Genomic DNA, 19,586 nt, shown 5'->3' with positions numbered 1-19,586 from the left:
AGGCGCCTGCCTGGCTGTCACTTCCTAAGTCTGTAAAACCACTCAGCCAGAGAGGTCCGAACATCCCCACTGCACAGATGAGGGCATGGAGGTCAGGGCTGTCCGGTCCTGGCTCCCCCACGGCCTCTGCCCACCTCTCTGGCCCCCTTCTCTCCTCCATTCTCTGGGCCCCTTGGCCCAGCCGACACGTGCTTGTCCCTTGGGTCCCAACTTACACGTCCATCCTTGACTTCCCCGGCTGGACGAGAGGCTCCTCCCGGCTCCCAGGTGTCTCAGCACCCCTCACCTTGGCACTTAACACAGGGGACCATGGCTGCCTGGGTGAGATGTGGTCTCCCCTGGGAGCAGGCTGGGGCCGTGACTCTAGTGCACAGCACAGACAATAAAGAATGCCTTGGTCGTGATGTGGCAGGGTTGAAATCCAGGTGTTTCTGATCCCAAAGCGCATCTTCTTAAAGCTCTGGGACTGGATGGGGGCGCCTCGGTGGCTCAGTCGGTTAAGTGTCCGACTTCAGCTCAGGTCACAGTTTCGAGGTTCATGAGTTCAAGTCCCGCATCAGGCTCTGTGCTGACAGCTCGGAGCCTGGAGCCTGCCTCGGACCCTGTGTCTCCCTCTTTCTCTGTCCCTCCGCTGCTCACACTTTCTCTCTCAAGAAGGAAAAAAAAGAAACCCTGTTCTTTTGCTCATCCATAGGATGCAATTCCTCACCCATTCATGTTTTATCCAGAGATTGAAGCCCTTTGATCACGCGTTCAGGCTCCACTTCTGATTCTGGTTCTCTTGTTGTTTCCACAGCATCTGCAGTGGCCTCCTCTGCTGGTCTTAAATCTCCAATTTGTAAAAAAAAAAAAAAAAAAAAATGCACTACCTATGAGATGCAATAGAGAGAGGGATACCCACACTCTCTCCCTGGGCTTAGCTTGCCCAATGAGAGCCCACTTTGAACCTTTACTGGGACTGCTGACTACCCCCACTGCCGCAATGGGGGGCCCCTGGAGGTTGTTTGAAGGACTCTGATGTTAGATGTTCCCAAAGTGATGAGGGTTAAGGTTCTGCAGCTCAGGAAGGCACTCAGGGCTTGGGTCAGAGATCATGTGATAACACAGGACCAAAGCATCCACCGCTGAGCTCATCGCCTAATCCCTGACCTGTTCCTCTTCCAGGGAGCCCATCTGGGGAACAACATCTCCACTACCTGCCCAGAAACTCTGACATCTCCTGCACTTCTCTCTCTCCACACACCTGTTTCAGAGACGTTGCTCTGTATTCCTGCTGCCACTACCCAGTCCAGACCCCCATCATCACTGTCAACCTGGACTGTCACAATGACCTCCTCCTGGCCTCCAGTCTCTTTCTTTTTTTTTTTTTTTTTTCCAACGTTTTATTTATTTTTTTTTTGGGACAGAGAGAGACAGAGCATGAACGGGGGAGGGGCAGAGAGAGAGGGAGACACAGAATCGGAAACAGGCTCCAGGCTCCGAACCATCAGCCCAGAGCCTGACGCGGGGCTCGAACTCACGGACTGCGAGATCGTGACCTGGCTGAAGTCGGACGCTTAACCGACTGCGCCACCCAGGCGCCCCTCCAGTCTCTTTCTCGAGTATGCCCTCCATAGCGTTTGCCAAAATTATTTTTCTTTTTTTTTTTTTTTTTAAATTTTTTTTTTCAACATTTATTTTACCTTTGGGACAGAGAGAGACAGAGCATGAACGGGGGAGGGGCAGAGAGAGAGGGAGACACAGAATTGGAAACAGGCTCCAGGCTCTGAGCCATCAGCCCAGAGCCTGACGCGGGGCTCGAACTCCTGGAGCGCGAGATCGTGACCTGGCTGAAGTCGGACGCTTAACCGACTGCGCCACCCAGGCGCCCCGCCAAAATTATTTTTCTGAACTAGGAATTGTAAACCCAAATGCCCACGACGGTCGGACAGGAGACATGAGCCAAGAGAGTTGAGTTTGTGTATCTAACGCACATGCTAGTCTTCATTCCCACAAAGATAACATTTGTGTTACTGAAACCCAAGTTCGGTCGCTTGTATCTTGAAAGCCAATGCTCGAGAGATAGTGACGGCGGGAAAGGAAAGGCTGTTTTATTCAGGAGGCCAGCAACCTGGGAAGATATGGCGGACCAATGTCCAAAGACCATCTCTGAATTCTCCGAGCAGTGGGTCTAGAAGAGGGAAGCACAGGGAAGTGTTGGGGGCTCAGCGTGCAGGGGAAACAGTGGTATTCTCGAAAGGACCTCAAGCAGACCTGCTGGTGTCAGGAAAGGCTATTTTCTTTTCTTTCCTTCTTCCTTCCTTCCTTTCCTTTCTTTCTTCCTTTTCTTTCTTTCCTTCCTTCTCTTTCGTTTCTTCTCTTCTTTCTTTTCCCTTCCTTCCTTCCTTCTTTTAAAGTTTATTTATTTATTTTGAGAGACAGGGGGAGAAAGAGAACCCCAAGCAGGCTCTGTGCAGAGCCCGATGCGATACTTAACCCCATGAACCAAGAGATTATGACCTGAGCAGAAATTAAGAATCGGATGCTCAACCAACTGAGCCACACAGGCACCCCAAGGCTAATTTCTAGTGTGGTCAAGCTTGACCTTCTAGGGACATCTGGGTCCTTGTTTCCCCAGGGTTAGTGTTCTGTTGAAATCTCAAAGAAGCTATAATTAGTCAAACCCCAGGCTAGAGGGCACAGGTCAGTGAATTTGCATTATGTAGCCTTTAGGCTACTTGGAACATTTTACTTGCTCTCAAGGTTTTTTGTTTGTTTGTTTTGTTTTTTTGAGACGCATGTCCTCTCGGCCTCGTTTGTTTTCCTGCTTTTAATGTAAGTAGAAAATAGTGGTGTGAGTAAAATGGTAAATAGCATCTGACACTTGGACCATATGCTGGGGAGGGCATTAGGGAATGCTGGGGACTGTAATGAACTAGAGAGCCATGCCCTTCCAGTGGGGGTGGTTCTGCTCAGTTATAATCCATCATTGCCATGCGTAAATGCGGGACTGATGTTGACAGGTCTTCTGGTTTTCTGAAAGAAACCAGAGATCAGGATTTTTGTTAATGTTTTATTTTTGAGAGAGAGAGACAAAGCATGAGCTGGGGAGGGGAAGAGAGAGAGAGTGGGAGACGCAGAAGGTGAAGCAGGCTCCAGACTTTGAGCTGTCAGCATAAAGCCTGACTTGCTGCTTGAACTCACAAACTGTGAGATCATGACCTGAGCTGAAGCCGGCCGCTTAACAAACTGAGCCACCCAGGTGCCCCTCCCCATTTTTAACATAGGCAAATAACTCCAAGCTTTAAAAAAGCTCTGTGTGAGTCATTCCCCCATCCTGCTGGCAAGTCAAAATGGTGCGATCTCCAAGGACAGAATTTTGACATTAATTATTAAAATTATAAGTGCCGTAGTCTGTAACTTGGCACCTGGACTTCTGGATATCCATCCAGCAGGTATACTGGCAACATGCAAAATGATGTGTTCAAGATAATTTATTTCAGGACTGTTTGCAACAGCAAAAAATCTGAGTGAATCTAAATGTCCACCTATAGGGTGCTAGTTAAAGAGATTACTTTGTAAAGGGATACTATTTAGCTGTAAAAAATGAGATGGTTTCTTACATAGGACATCAACAGCACAAGGGACAAGAGACAAAAATAGGTAAGTTGGAATTCATCACAATTAAAAACTAAAAATTTTAAAAACCTTTGTGCTTTAAATTAAAAAAAAAAATTTAACATTTATTCATTTTTGAGAGACAGAGAGAGACAGAGTGGAAGCGGGGGGTGGGGTAGAGAGAGAGGGAGACACAGAATCCGAAGCAGGCTCCAGGCTCTGAGCTGTCAGCACATAGCTCAACGCGGGGTTCAAATCCACAAACCATGAGATCATGACCTGAGCCGAAGTCGGACACTTAACCGACTGAGCCACCCAGGCGCCCCAAAACCTCTGTGCTTTTAAATGATACCATCAAGGAAGTGAAAAGGCAATCTGCAGAATACTTGTAAATTATATATCTGATAAGGAACTTATTTCCAGAATATATACAGAACTCTTACAATTCAACAATACAAAGGGAAATAACACAATTAAAAACCAAACAAAGCATTTGAATAGACATTTTCCCCCCAAAAGACAAATGGCCCATAAGCACATGAAAAGATGCTCAACATCATTAGTCATTAGGGAAACGCAAATCAAAACCACAATGACGTACCATTTCACACCCACTAGGATGGGCTACTAAAAAAGGAGGGTGGAAATGACAAGTGTTGGTGAGGCTGTGGAGAAATGAGAACCTTCAAACTGCTGGTCAGTTTGTAACATGAACACAGCCACTGGGGAAAAGTTTGGCAGTTCCCCCCAAAAATTAAATGTGAAAGTTTGCGGTATGACCCAGCAAGCTCGCTCTAAGGTATCTACCCAAGAGAAACGAAAACACGTCCACACAAACACTTGTACTTGAATGTTCACAGCATCATTGTTACAATAGCCAAAAAGTGGAAACAAATGTCCACCAACTAATGAACAAAATGTAATCTATCCATACAATGTAATATATTTGGTCTTAAAAAGGAATGAACAAGACAGGGATGTCCACTCTCGCCACTGTTACTCAACATAGTATTGGAAGTCTTAGCCTCTGCAATCAGACAACACAAAGAAATAAAAGGCATCCAAATTGGCCAGGAGGAGGTCAAACTTTCACTCTTTGCAGATGGCATGATACTCTATGGAAAACCCAAAAGATTCCACCCAAAAACTGCTAGAATTGATTCATGAATTCAGCAAAGTTGCAGGATATAAAATCAATGTACAGAAATCAGTTGCATTCCTATACACCAACAATGAAGCGACAGAGAAATCAAGGAATCGATCCCATTTACAGTTGCACAAAAAACCATAAAATACCTAGGAATAAATCTAACCAAAGAGGTGAAAAATCTACACACTGAAAACTATAGAAAGCTTATGAAAGAAATTGAAGAAGACACAAAAAAATGGAAAAAGATTCTATGCTCCTGGATAGGAAGAACAAATATTGTTAAAATATCGATACTACCCAAAGCAATCTACATATTCAATGCAATCCCTACCAAAGTAACACCAACATTATTCACAGAGCTAGAACAAATAATCCTAAAATTTGTATGGAACCAGAAAAGACCCTGAATAGCCAAAGCAATCTTGAAAAAGAAAACCAAAGCAGGAGGCATCACAATCCCAGACTTCAAGCTATACTACAAAGCTGTAATCATCAAGACAGTATGGTGCTGGCACAAGAACAGACACTCAGATCAATGGAACAGAATACAGAACCCAGAAATGGGCCCACAAACGTATGGCCAACTAATCTTTGACAAAACAAGAAAGAATATCCAATGGAACAAAGACAGTCTCTTCGGCAAGTGGTGCTGGGAAAACTGGAAAGCGACATGCAGGAGAATGAACCTGGACCACCATACACAAAAATAAACTCAAAATGGATGAAAGACCTAAACGTAAGACAGGAAGCCATCAAAATCCTCAAGGAGAAAGCAGGCAAAAACCTCTTTGATCTTGGCCACAGCAACTTCTTACTCAACACATCTCCAGAGGCAAGGGAAACAAAAGCAAAAATGAACTACTGGGACCTCATCAAGATAAAAAGCTTCTGCACAGCAAAGGAAACAATCAGCAAAACTAAAAGGCAACCGACAGAATGGGAGAAGATATTTGCAAATGACATATCAGATAAAGGGTTAGTATCCAAAATCTATAAAGAACTTCTCAAACTCAACACCCAAAAAACAAATAATCCAGTGAAGAAATAGGCAAAAGACATGAACGGACACTTCTCCAAAGAAGACATTCAGATAGCCAACCGACACATGAAAAGATGCTCAACATCACTCAATATCAGGGAAATACAAATCAAAACCACAATGAGATACCAACTCACATCTGTCAGAATGACTCACATTAACAACTCAGGCAACAACAGATGTCGGCGAGGACAGAGAGAAAGAGGATCTCTTTTGCATTTCTGGTGGGAATGCAAACTGGTGCGGCCACTCTGGAAAACAGCATGGAGGTTCCTCAAAAAACTAAAAATAGAACTACCCTATGACCCAGCAGTTGCACTACTAGGCATTTATCCACGGGGTACAGGTGTGCTGTTTCGAAGGGGCACATGCACCCCCATGTTTATAGTAGCACTATCAACAATAGCCAAAGTATGGAAAGAGCCCAGATGTCCATTGATGGATGAATGGATAAAGAAGATGTGGTATATATATATATATATATATATATATATATATATATACACACACACACACACACACACACACACACACACACACACACAAGGGAGTATTAGTCGGCAATCAAAAAGAATGAAATCTTGCCATTTGCAACTACGGGGGTGGAACTGGAGGGTATTACGCTAAGTGAAATTAGTCAGTCAGAGAAAGACAAAACTCATATGACTTCACTCATATGAGGACTTTAAGAAACAAAACAGATGAACATAAGGGAAGGGAAACAAAAAGAATATAAAAACGGGGGGGGGGGGACAAAACATAAGAGACTCTTACATATAGAGAACAAACAGAGGGTTACTGGAGAGGTTGTGGGCGGGGGGGATGGGCTAAATGGGTAAAGGGCACTAAGGAATTTACTCCTGAAATCACTGTTGCGCTATATGCTAACTAATTCGGATGCAAATTTTAAAAAATTAAATTAAATTAAAAAAACAAATAAAATTAAATTTAAATAAAGAAAAAAAACAGGAATGAAGTTCTGATACATGCTGCAAGGATGAACCTTGGAAAAACATTATGCTAAGTGAGAGAAATCACACACAAAAGATCACATGTTGTTAAGATTCCATTTGTAAGGAACGTTCAGAATAGGCAAATCCAGAGAGACAGAAAAGTAGATGAGTGGTTGCCAGGAGCTGGGGAGGGGAAATGAGGAGCGACTCCTGAAGGAGCTCTTTTTGGGGTGAGAAAAAAGTTCCAAAATTAGGTGGTGGTTGCACAATTTTTATGAACATAATACAAAAACCCACTAAATTGTACGCTTGTAATTTTTTTCAAGTTTATTTATTTTGAGAGAGACAGAGTGTAAGCAGGGGAGGGGGAGAGAGAGAGGGAGAGAGAGAATCCCAAGCAGGTTCCACCCTGTCAGTGCAGAGCTGGACACGGGGCCCGGACTCGTGAAACTGTGAGATCATGGCCCGAGCCAAAACGGAGCCCGATACTTAGCTGACTTAGCCACCGAGGTGCCCCTTTACGCTTTTAGGTCTTATAGCATGTGAATTTTCTCTCAAAAAAAGCTATTATTAAAAAAAAAAAAAAATGGGGCGCCTGGGTGGTTCAGTCGGTTAAGCAGCCGACTTTGGCTCAGGTCATGATATCACTGTTCATGAGTTCAAGCCCCACATTAGGCCCTGTGCGCAGACAGCTCAGAGCCTGGAGCCTGCTTCAGGGTCTCTGTTCCATCCTTCTCTGACCCTTCCCTGTTCACACTGCCTCCCTCTCTCTCAAAAATAAATAAAATAATTTAAAAATAAATAATAAATAAAACCTTTAAAAAAATGAGGGACCACTTTGGTTATTGATATATTTAATGATCTTTAGGAAAGGTGTATAGAATTTGTATTTATTAAAGAGGAGTTGGACAAAAATGTGTATTTGTATTGAATTTGTATTGTAAGAGACAACAAAAGTGACCGCCTGGGGTTAGGGCCAAGATTTTTCACTTAAGCCTTCTTATAACAAGTTTTGAGCCATGTGAGACATTAAAAAAAATTTTTTTTAAGGTTTATGTATTTTTGAAAGAGAGAGAGAGGGAGACACAGAACCTGAAGCAGGCTCCAGGCTCTGAGCTGTCAGCACAGAGCCTGACGTGGGGCTCGAACTCACGAACCATGAGATCATGACCTCAGCCAAAGTCAGACACTTAACTGACTGAGCCACCCAGGCGCCTCGAGATGCTTTTTTCCTAAAGAAATGGTCAGTTGTGTCCGATGCAGCAGAGCTCAGTAAGGCAAAGACCGAAAAACATCCATTGGATTTGCCTATAGTTAGATAATTGATGACTTTTCCAGGACAGAGTCAGGGCCCAGTGAGGGTAGAGGCAAAGAAGGCAGCTCGTAGTAGATTGAAAAGTAGATGAGAGGGGCACCCGGGTGGCTCAGTCGGTTAAGGGGCCGACTTCGGCTCAGGCCGTGATCTCACGGTTCGTGGGTTCAAGCCCCATATCGGGCTCTGTGCTGACAGCTCAGAGCCTGGAGCCTGCTTCCGATTCTGTGTGTCTCTTTCTCTCTCTGTCCCTCCCCAGCTCACACTGTTTCTCATTCTCAAAAATACACATTAAAAAAAAAAAAAAGTGGATGAGAATCCGTTTTTGTCAGAGAATGTTGAATAGCCTATAACTGTATACCCAGCCTAGCTGAAGTTTTTATAGAGAGGTAACTAAAGTCTATGTATGACTCTCTTACGATACTTTGTTTTCTTCCTGAATCAGACAGGACCATCACACAGATGCCCACCCAGTCCCCTGACTACGTGAGTTTCTGTGTCTTGCTGTTTTATGACCTCTACTTATACTGAAGGTCACTGCAGGCCTCATATTAGACATACTCGAGTTAGGGAAGATTGTCTACTGTGCCCCCTAAAGAAAGGCCATCCAAGTACTATTTTCAGACCCCAGTGACAGAAAATGTTCCCTTTCCTCAAGTGCGGTTTATTAATATTCAGTGCAACGGTTAATATGGTTTTTTGTTATGCTGTGAGAAAAACCAGAAACAAATTCATAGCTCAACCTTAATTAACCGGGGAGACCCATATGGGATCTTTATATGTCTAAATACTAGATAGCTATTTTTCCAGGGGCTGACCTTAGACAAGTATGTTTTTCCTTGACTTTTAAAAGACGCAGTATCTACTTTTTCATTTTAATGTATGATCCCAATAAACCTCTTAAAATTCAGTGCTGGGGCGCCTGGGTGGCTCAGTCGGTTAAGCGCCCGACTTCGGCTCAGGTCACGATCTTGCGGTCCACGAGTTCGAGCCCTGCGTCGGGCTCTGGGATGATGGCTCAGAGCCTGGAGCCTGCTTCCGATTCTGTGTCTCCCTATCTCTCTGCCCCTCCCCCGTTCATGCTGTGTCTCTCTGTGTCTCAAAAATAAATAAATGTTAAAAAAAAATTTTTTTTTAATTCAGTGCTAAAAAAAAAAAAAGTATGGAAGAGTTACCAAGGGGCGGGAGCGGGGTGGGGGGGAACTGCCACCATTAAAGAGAAGGGGCTTCTGAGCAGCTGATAGTTTTTTTATCTGAATTCAATACAACTGTTGTGTTAAATTTGTGAAAACTGATTGAACTATACACTTACGTCTGACTTTCTGTATGTAAAAAGTAAACAAAACAAAACACAACACAACAGTGTGGAATATAAACAAAACAAAGGTTTTAAGATTTTATTTTTTTTAGCCTCTACACCCTACGTGGGGCTTGAACTCACAACCCTGAGATCAAGAGTTGGCACGCTCTACCAGCTGGGCCAGCCAGGCGCCCCAACAAAACAAAATTTTTAGGAAGAGTGTAGGGCTTGCCAAAATTCGTTCCTGGTCTGGATCCACTTTTCAGCCGCTAGTTAGTGATGTAAGGAAGAGACCCTCTCTACCCGGCACTCGGAGTCTAACCACGGGGTTCCACCCACCGGTCATTGATCATTATTCAGGGCAGAGCCTGCGATCCTGTACTTCTCGCCTCCATATCGTCGTCTGAGCCCTTCCCTCTTCTCACTCGGCGGAAAGAGCTACCTTTGGGGTCCCTACTCCAAAGCCCTTTTCCTTACAGCACTACCTCGAGCTTCCGGAAAACCTTTCCTCCCCACCACGTTCATACTTGTCCCCGTGTCACCGCTGCCTCCTCCGCACTGAGCTTTTGAGGGATGGTGCTCGACGAGTATTTGCTATACGGACGAACGAACTACCGGCGCCGGAGTGGGGCGGGGCACCTGGATCCCAGTACTGCTTCCTCCCTCTCTGGGCTCGGCTGACCCGCGGGCTCCGCGGAGGGGTAGAGGCTGGACGCCCCGCTCGCTCTCCCCCTCAGCTCCGCCGCAGCCCAAAGAGCGGAGACCACCGCAGAACCACCGACGGAGAGAACACGCAGGAGGCCGGGAAAACCCGAGCGGATGCCCGGGGACTCCGGAAGCTGGGCGGACGACCAACCACCGGAAGTCAGTGGCAGCTTCAGGCCGGCCGCTCTAGAATCCCAGAGGCCCAGGGTCTCTGTGGTTGGACGCGTCGGATCAACCCTATAGTTTGGGTGGCGCATTACCAAGAGCCGAGCTCCCAGCCGATCGGGAAAATGAGTGGGTGGTGCATAATTCCTCGGGCGATGGGGACTGATAGAGGGAAAGGGGCCTAAGAAGGGAGATTTCATGAGCCGACCAAGAGGGTGACAGATCCACGCACCTCAGCCCTTCCAGCTCCCGGGACCAGAGGTGACTAGCGAGCAGTCAAAGCGCAGGATGGCAGTGCGCGCGCACGCACGGGGACGTTGCCTTCCATTCACGCGGCGCCCGGGGCTGCTACTGCGCATGCGTCAGAAGACGGCGCTGGGCGGATGGTGCACCCCTGCGAAGCTCCGAGAGCCCTTTGGGCGGCTCCCTTGGGCAAGCTGGACAGCGGCGCGCGCGCGCGGGCGGAGGCGTGGTTTCCTCTGCAGGTGGGTTCGGATTGGACGCAGCCAGTAGAAGGGGTGGGAACCTCCTCAGAGACCGCCCAGCGATTGGCTAGAAGCTGGAGGGAGCGTGGTCTTGGGAGGCGGGGCGGGGGGACCGGCTGGGCAGAGCACGACGCTGAGGTGGTGGCGGCGGCCTTAAACAAGTGAGCGAGCGACTCTTTTAGTACCCCTCCACGGGGGACGGGAGATCGGGGAGGCAGGGGGCACCGGCGACCTCCGAAGGCCCCGAGGAGGTGTCGGAGTGGGGCGCCATTCGGTGAGTGTTGACCGAGAAAAGCGAAGTGCCCCGCCCCTCCCTTTCTTCCTGGACCGCGCCTGGCGGCGCCTCCCCCACCTCCCACCCTGCGTTCCACCCCGGACCTGAGCTCTGGGTTCCAAGTCCGGGTGTGGGACGACGACTGCGTGCCAGCCGCTCTCTTTCGCTCCCTACCTGGCCCCCGTCGGCTTGGGGAACTTAGTAACTCCCTGGTACTGCTCCCCAGCCTCCTAGAGGGGAAACTGAGGCCTGGGAGGGCGGCGGGCCCCTCCTCACCAGCGTCTCCGCACAGAAGCCATGGCCGAACCCCTGAAGGAGGAAGAAGGCGAGGACGGCTCTGGGGAGCCGCCCGGGCCGGTGAAGGCGGAACCCACCAACACCGCTGCCTGTGTAGCGGCCAAGAACCTGGCCCTGCTGAAAGCGCGCTCCTTCGATGTGACCTTTGACGTGGGGGACGAGTACGAGATCATTGAGACCATAGGCAACGGGGCCTATGGGGTGGTGTCCTCAGCGCGCCGACGTCTCACCGGTGAGCTTCCCTATCGTGAACCGCTTACAGATCTGGAAGCCGGTTCCCTAGAGAGTGAGAAACCTGCTCCACCTCAAACAGCCAGGAAAGCTGGGATCTACATTCTGGCTGAAGGCAACAAATACCGGTGAAGTGTCTTCTGGGGTGCCAGGCTCTGTGTTGGGCACAGTTCTCGGGAGCTGCCATTGGTGGTTTTGCCTATTTCTTTAGAAAAAAAAAAAAAAAAAATGACAATACCAATTAGACCAGAATGGAGATCCCATCTTTGGTTTCTAAAAGAGAAAAGTGTTCTGGAGCCAGAGACTGGCGCAAGGCATTGGTGGTGGGATGGGTGAGGTCTGAGATGGAGAGAGAGTGTAGGTAGGGAGAACGAGCACAGGTTATTTAGAGTCAAGGCTCTGCTACTGGTCAGCTGCACAACTAGCTAGTTACTAGCAGGTAACTAGGTTACCATGGGGGGTTATCATGTCCGACATTGAACTACTAGTATCTGTCTCAGGACAGATGTGAAGGGGAAAGCTGATAATGTATGCAAAGTGCTTAGGACGAGGCTTGGCACATAGTAGGTTCTTGTTATAGGATAGTTGTTATTCAGTATATGGTAACTGCATTCTAGAAGGGAGATGTTGGGGGGGCCTGGGTGGCTCAGTGGGTTCAGCTCAGATCATGACCTCGCGGTTTCGTGAGCTGGAGCCCCGCACAGGGTTGTGTGCTAAAAGCCAGAGCCTGCTTCAGATCCTCTGTCCCCCTCTCTGACTCTCCCCCACCTTTGCACATACTCTCTCTCAAAAATAAATAAAACACTAAAAAAAAAAAAAAAAAAATAGAAGGGAGATGCTGAGAGTGGCCTTTTGCCAATCTGCAGCCATTCTAAGGTACGTCATGGTATCTTCCTTTTCCCTGCTCCCCAGGCCAGCAGGTGGCCATTAAGAAGATCCCTAATGCTTTTGACGTGGTTACCAATGCCAAGCGGACCCTCAGGGAGCTGAAGATCCTCAAACACTTCAAGCACGACAACATCATCGCCATCAAGGACATCTTGAGGCCCACGGTGCCCTACGGGGAGTTCAAATCTGTGTAAGGAGCAGGGATGGGAGAGAAAGGCAGAGGTGGGACCTTTTCTGAAGGCCGGGGCCATGTTGCTGAAGTTTCCGAAGGGCAGCTGAAGGCAGGCTGGGAAATTTCCCGTGATTCCAGGACCAGTGTCCCTTAGGGCTTTGCCCAGGACAACCGTGATTACTCGTGAAGAGTACAGACGTTACGGTTTTATGAAATCTCGGTATGTGGGATGGCAGACGCGGGACCTTCGTGAGATAACGTCACCCTTTTGTTCTCATAGCAGATATCACTGGTCAATCACAGAGCACTTTCTTAACAAAACCTGGGCAAGCCTGCGCAGTTTTCACATAGTCTTTCAAGCAGCCACACCAAACAGTGGAGATGGCCCCCAAACTAGACCTATCGGCCAGCCCTGGTTTGGTCCAACCCTGGGGAAACTGGATCTAGACAGAAAAATGATTTAACTTCACTTAAGGTTATGGAAGAGTTGGAGAACATCCTGACTCTTCATACCATGCCATTGGCCCCTGCAGAGTGCAAGGATGAGGCCATTACCTGTCGCGCTGGGAGGGAGTAGTGAGGCTGAGGCTGGGGCTGCCGCGCCGGCGAGGCAGCCATGCCTGTCTTTCTTGCCCCCTCTAGCTACGTGGTCCTGGACCTGATGGAGAGCGACCTGCACCAGATCATCCATTCTTCCCAGCCACTCACTCTGGAGCACGTGCGCTACTTCCTGTACCAGCTGCTTCGGGGCCTCAAGTACATGCACTCGGCCCAGGTCATCCACCGCGACCTCAAGCCCTCCAACCTGTTGGTGAATGAGAATTGTGAGCTCAAGATCGGTGACTTCGGCATGGCCCGCGGCCTGTGCACCTCGCCGGCTGAGCACCAGTACTTTATGACTGAGTATGTGGCCACGCGCTGGTACCGTGCTCCTGAGCTCATGCTCTCACTGCACGAGTACACACAGGCCATCGACCTGTGGTCTGTGGGCTGCATCTTTGGTGAGATGCTGGCCCGGCGCCAGCTCTTCCCAGGCAAAAATTATGTGCACCAACTGCAGTTGATCATGATGGTGCTGGGTACTCCATCGCCGGCCGTGATTCAGGCCGTCGGGGCTGAGAGGGTGCGGGCCTATATCCAGAGCCTGCCGCCACGTCAGCCCGTGCCCTGGGAGACAGTGTACCCAGGCGCTGACCGCCAGGCCCTCTCACTGTTGGGGCGCATGCTGCGTTTTGAGCCCAGCGCCCGCATCTCCGCAGCTGCTGCCCTTCGCCACCCCTTCCTGGCCAAGTACCACGATCCTGATGATGAGCCCGACTGTGCCCCGCCTTTTGATTTCGCCTTTGACCGTGAAGCCCTCACCCGGGAGCGCATTAAAGAGGCCATCGTGGCTGAGATTGAGGACTTCCACGCGCGACGCGAGGGCATCCGCCAGCAGATCCGCTTCCAGCCTTCCCTGCAGCCTGTGGCCAGTGAGCCTGGCTGCCCCGACGTTGAGATGCCCAGCCCCTGGGCTCCCAGCGGGGACTGTGCCATGGAGTCCCCTCCGCCAGCCCCGCCGCCGTGTCCTGGCCCTGCACCTGACACTATCGATCTGACCCTGCAGCCACCCCTGCCCGCCAGTGAACCAGCCCCTCCGAAGAAAGAGGGCGCCATCTCAGACAACACCAAGGCGGCCCTCAAAGCTGCCCTGCTCAAGTCCTTGCGGAGCCGACTCCGAGGTGCCTTGTGGAGGCAGCGGCTGGCCAGGGAGTGGGGCTGCAGAGGGGGTACTCCCAGCTTGGACAGGCCACAGACTCTTACCCTCCCCCCTGCCAACTTCTCTGCAGATGGCCCCAGTGCTCCTCTGGAAGCTCCTGAGCCTCGGAAGCCGGTGACAGCCCAGGAGCGCCAGCGGGAGCGGGAGGAGAAGCGGCGGAGGCGGCAGGAGCGAGCCAAGGAGCGGGAGAAGCGGCGGCAGGAGCGGGAACGCAAGGAGCGGGGGGCCGGGGCCTCTGGGGGTCCCTCCACTGATCCCCTGGCTGGGCTGGTGCTCAGTGACAATGATCGCAGCCTGTTGGAGCGCTGGACTCGCATGGCCCGGCCCCCAGCCCCCACACCGGCCCCGGCCCACGCCCCAGTCCCGGCCCCCACCCCAGCCCAGCCCACCAGTCCTCCGGCTGGCCCCCCACCTCGACCTGTAGGCTCCACCTCTGGCCCCCCACCGCAGCCTGCTTGCCCACCCCCTGGCCCTGCTCCCCACCCTGCCAGCCCTCCGGGGCCCGTCCCTGGCCCTGCTCCACTCCAGAATGCCGCCTCTAGCCTCCTGGCTCCCCAGTCGCTTGTGCCGCCCGCTGGGCTGCCTGGCCCCAGCTCCGTAGGTGTTCTGCCTTACTTCCCATCTGGCCCGCCCCCTCCAGACCCCGGAGGGGCCCCTCAACCCTCCACCTCAGAATCGCCCGATGTCAACCTGGTGACCCAGCAGTTGTCCAAGTCACAGGTGAGAGGAGAGGCCCGGGCTGTGGGCTCTCCTGGATCTGGGCCCAGAGAAGATGGGTCTGGGGAGTCCTTGCTGTTTGGTGGGGATGGGGGATAGGAGAGTCTTTGGTGTATCTTTATTCCATGAAAACTGAGTGGCAGATGGGGCTTATCTCTGAACTTGTTCTCTTGCTCTTAGAAGAAGCGTAATGCCAACAAGCAGGCTGTCGGGAGACAAATAAGATGCTTCCTGGGAAGAGGGCTTGGACCAAGCTGGTCCCTAATTAGCACTCGATGATTGTCAAGGATTGTCAAGGGTGGTGCTGTCATCTCCCACAGGTGTCCAGGCAGAGTTGCCGGCAGCATCAGGACGGACTTGTAGACGTCTGTCCGCTCTTGACGGTGCCTGTGTCGTAACCCGCCATCATCCGTTGCAGGTGGAGGACCCCTTGCCCCCGGTCTTCTCGGGCACTCCGAAGGGCAGTGGGGCTGGCTATGGTGTTGGCTTTGACCTGGAGGAATTCCTAAACCAGTCTTTCGACATGGGCGTGGCTGACGGGCCACAGGATGGGTAAGATGGCAGGACCGAGCTTCTGGAATGGGGCTGTGGGTAGGGTTTCCTGTTGGAGGAGGAGCTCGCCTGTGGGATGGGCAGGGAGCCAGCCTAGGCTAACAGTGCCTTTCCCCTCCACTCTCCCTGCTTCCCTTATCCCCGCAGCCAGGCAGACTCGGCCTCACTCTCGGCTTCCCTGCTTGCTGACTGGCTGGAGGGCCATGGCATGAACCCTGCCGACATTGAGTCCCTGCAGCGTGAGATCCAGATGGACTCCCCAATGCTGCTGGCTGACCTGCCTGACCTCCAGGAGCCCTGAGGCCCACGGCCTGTGCCTTGCTGCGGGGGGCAGACCCAGCTACCAGACTCACAGAAACGTCTCCAAGGGCTGGAGCCTTGGGCCCAGCAGCAGAAGCTTGGCTAGATTATTCTGCAGGTTCATCTCAGACACACTCTGCAGCCTTAAGCAGCCACCTGAGCCACCACCAAGCCATGGAAGGATCAGGAAACCTCTACTCCTTGAGCGATCCTTTTCAGTATTGTATTTTTATTATTATTATTATTATTATTATTATTATTATTATATTATTATTACACAGTCTTTTTGCCATCAAAATGAGGCCTGTGAAATATAAGGTTCCCTTTAGTGCCTAACTCTAGGTGTCTTTTTGGAGTTGAGAGCAGGGTGTCGTAAGTAGGGGAGCAAGGGGGAGCCGGGTCCCCCCACGTTTGGGGGCCGAGCAGACAACACTTGCATGCACAACAGTTCATTCAGATCCTGAGGTTTATTGAGATCTTCGCTCCCCACCTGCTTCCAGCCCCACAGGAGGTGGTCCTCTGCCCCCTCATGTGGTCAAACCTCAACCCTGGGGTGGGTGGGGGACCTTGTGTCTATGCCTACCGTGGTTGTACCTGTTTTCGAGCGGCATGCGGTAACTGTGCTGAAATACAGTTTTGGCATTGAGCTCTGGGGGCTGGGACAGGCAGGTAGGGGAAGCTGAGTATGACAGTGAGATGGGGCTGGGGGTCCATGGTGCTCACCGTTGGGGGATGAGTTGGTGGGAGGGAAGCGGAGGACGGAGATACTCGGAACGGTGCGGGGAGCGCCGGGCTGTGGCGGCAGTGGCCACACGTGGGTAGCCTGGCGCACGCCGTGGGTATTGGTCAGGCTACGCCAGCTCAGTCGAGCACACTAGGGTGGCTCCAGACTGAGGAGCCCGCGGCGAGGAGGCTGGCTGAGGTGGAATGCGGAAGCCCACAGCCGAGGAGAGCGGTTCGGCCTTTGGGGTAGGGCAGAGGCAAGGAAGAGTCTTGCGGAGCCCAGTCAGGTCTGGGCCGGGACGGCTGCGCCTTTCGGAGGAGGCCTGGGTCAGCTCCTGGCCGCGTGGCCTGTGACGAAGGGAACAGAGGCCTGGCCTGGAGATGGACACCCTGGGGGTGACGGGATCCGCTGGGGCGAGAGCCGCGAGATCCCCTGTGAGAAGCAGGTGCTAAGAGAGCAGTAGGCAGGGGTGAGGCCAGGGCACAGAGGGAGCACTCATGGAAACCTGGAGCAGCCAGGAGGGGGAACTCGGGGCCTGACGGGGGCCAGCCCCTCAGGCCCGGCGGATTTTCATCTCGGTGCGCTTGAGGGAGTAGTAGAAGCCCTTCCACTGGGCCCAGTTGATGCCATTAGCATAGGAGAGGTGGGAGCCGCCCAGGTAGAAGCCGTTGAGGTTGGCGAAATGGCAGCTGCGGAACCAGAAGGCTCCCGAGGAGAGGGCTGCGCAGTTCTGCACAAAGAGGTCCTGGTCCCGGTCGAAGGTGGAGAATTTCTGGCCGCTGTGGTAGGACAGGGAGTCGCCTGGCGGAGGGGAGGAGGGATGGGGCCACTGAGGCGGGGTGCAGGGCCCCGTGCCGGCAGGGAGGGCGATGGCGGGGACGGGGGACGCTATGCGAGGCGTCACGTGGCAGCCTGGCGGGACGGGGCACCCTCCCTGAGTCCGCTGTTGGGTAGTTGTGCTCCTGCAGTGAAGGGAAACAGCTGCTCCCCGCAGCGCTGCCTGGAGTGAGGGGACGCGGCTTCTCCCAGGGCCGAGGCCCAAGCTGGGTGGGAGCCAGCAGGGCCCTTTCGGGCCAAGCGGGGAGGGAGGGGCCCAGAAGGGGCTGGGAGCCAGCTGGGTAGTGCCAGCCCTGCCTTCTCCCCGCCCCCCCGCCCCCCCCCCCCCACAGCCCCTTGTTAGGGCGGCAGCAGGGGGTACCTGCCCCGCCGTCCTCGAAGCCTGCCACGTAGAGGGTGTAGCCGTCCTCCTCGGCACTGACCGCGTTGGGCGAGATGGAGAATTCGGCATACTTGGCCGAGGCCGTGTTGTTCTCAAAGTCCTCCAGGTCCACTCGTAGCTCGTACTTCTGCTTCAGCGTCAGGAGATGCAGGTTCTGCAGCCCTGGGTAGGGGGTGGGGGTGGGGGGAGGGGCAGCTGCTCAGCAAAGCTCTGGCTCAGGGCGGCCCCCAGCCCACCGGACGCCCCTGCCCCCGCCTTACCCAGCCAGTACTCCCCGTCGGCACGGCCAAAGCCCAGCTTGTAGTCATTCCAGCCCCGGAAAAAACTCACGGAGCCATTGAATCTCTTCTGGAAAACCTGGAGCACAGAGGACAGGACTGGACGATCAAGAGTCCAGAGGGTGGGGGCCTCACGCAGGCACGGACCCTGTGGTGCTGAGGGGCTTCGTTAAAGGACCAGACTGGGGCCTAACACGAGGCACACACTGGCACCAGGCCCCTCGGTGAGCAGCTCCCGAGTGCCAGGGAAGGGTTAAGAGGGGGAGTAAGTCGTTCTAGAGTTCAGGCAGCTGGCAGTGAGTTCCAGTGTGGGCTGTGTGACTTTGGGCAAATGACTTCACCTCTCTGGGCTCCAGTTCCTCTATAGAAGGTACCTTTCTCCCAGGATTATTGTGAGGATACAGGCACTAGCCTGCCTTAGGCACCTGGAATTCAGTGTTGGCGGCGGCTCACAAGCTACACCGCGGATATCGTGACCCCATTAGAGATGACAAAACCGAAGCTCCTGGAGGTCACACAGCCGGGGCAAGAACCTGGCCTCCGTTCCTTCCTCCCACTCACCGTCCACTTGCCGCCCCCGGTGGTCATGTCACAGAAGACAGGCACGGGCACGCTGGGGCCCGAGGGGTAGATGAGGTACACGCCGTCCTCCTGGTAGCCCTGGGCATAGATGTCATCGCAGTCCAGGGGCTGCTGAAGGCAAAACTTCTCCAGAGCTGGGGGCAGGGGCGGGGAGGGTGAGGAGAGGAGACCAAGGCATACCCGGCACCCCGCAGCTTGCCCCCGTTCCTAGGGGCACAAGCAATCACGGCATTTCTTCCGGGGTGGGGCAGGGGGGATGCTCAAAGATCACCTCCACCTGCCCCGTGCTGTAGAGGAGGGGATGGCATCCCGGCTCCCAGAAATGACGGCTCAGAGTACTCTCTCCTCGCCGAGCCTGCTGGCCGGGCTGCTTACCGTCTCCCCGGATCCCAGAGGCCTGGGGGGCGCAGGGGGGCGTGGAGAGAAGCAGCAGCAGCGGCAGGGCCAGGAGGGCCTGGGACAGGACGACAGGGTCACCTCACCGCAGGCTCCCCCCACCCCACCCCCCGCAACCAGCCCCAGAGCTCCTTGCGTTCTCTGCACCGGTCCCTCAAGCAGACCACCCCCTGCCAGGAGCCCCTTGCCTTCCCCCTCTGGCCCCTCTTTCCCCACCAGAGGAACACCACGCTCTGGGACAGGCCCGGGGCCTCACAGCTTAAGAGTCTCCCCTGGATCACAGGAATGTCCTGTGCCTTCATAGCCCCCTCTCTGGTAAGGGCCCTCTTCCCCCAAGGGGGCTCAGGCCCCCGGTGCCGTGAGTCCCCTGCCCCGGGCCCAGTACCTTCATGCTGCCAGTTCAGCTCGGAGCGGCTGGGTGTCTGCTGCCCCAGACTGCGCCCCAGACTGCACCCGCCCAGAGTTATGTGCTGGGCCCTGGCCAGCCGCCC

General features: G+C 52.7%; 2 protein-coding genes across 5 annotated transcripts; one reads left to right on the top strand and one right to left on the bottom strand.

The window, feature by feature from the left end:
* Window positions 1–9,614: 9,614 nt before the first annotated feature.
* On the top strand, window positions 9,615–16,232 carry MAPK7 (mitogen-activated protein kinase 7). 4 transcript variants are annotated; one of them, XM_086686161.1, is made up of 7 exons: window positions 9,615–10,706; window positions 11,273–11,509; window positions 12,421–12,586; window positions 13,211–14,289; window positions 14,398–15,047; window positions 15,463–15,596; window positions 15,744–16,232. In XM_086686161.1, the coding sequence occupies exons 2-7, from the start codon at window positions 11,278–11,280 to the stop codon at window positions 15,895–15,897; spliced, it is 2,415 nt and encodes an 804-aa protein (XP_086542287.1). In that variant the 5' UTR covers window positions 9,615–10,706; window positions 11,273–11,277; the 3' UTR covers window positions 15,898–16,232. The 4 variants fall into 4 exon arrangements, with proteins under 4 accessions (XP_086542287.1, XP_086542285.1, XP_086542284.1 ...); XM_086686159.1 differs by lacking the exon at window positions 9,615–10,706 and adding an exon at window positions 10,800–10,980 and having other exon boundaries at window positions 11,276–11,509; XM_086686158.1 differs by lacking the exon at window positions 9,615–10,706 and adding an exon at window positions 10,800–10,980.
* Window positions 16,233–16,344: 112 nt separating this feature from the next.
* Window positions 16,345–19,586, bottom strand: MFAP4 (microfibril associated protein 4). The gene is made up of 6 exons (XM_086686162.1): window positions 19,481–19,586; window positions 19,075–19,153; window positions 18,679–18,833; window positions 18,100–18,196; window positions 17,819–18,001; window positions 16,345–17,421 (listed from the first exon to the last, which is right to left on the bottom strand). Exons 1-6 carry the CDS (start codon window positions 19,484–19,486, stop codon window positions 17,174–17,176), a joined length of 768 nt encoding a protein of 255 aa, XP_086542288.1. The 5' UTR covers window positions 19,487–19,586; the 3' UTR covers window positions 16,345–17,173.

This window comes from Puma concolor, chromosome E1 (genome assembly GCF_028749965.1).
Source record: "Puma concolor isolate L17-30 chromosome E1, mPumCon1.1.hap2, whole genome shotgun sequence".
NCBI classification, from domain to species: domain Eukaryota; kingdom Metazoa; phylum Chordata; class Mammalia; order Carnivora; family Felidae; genus Puma; species Puma concolor.
Note: the sequence above shows the minus strand (reverse complement) of the source record. Positions and strands in the feature narration are given on the sequence as shown.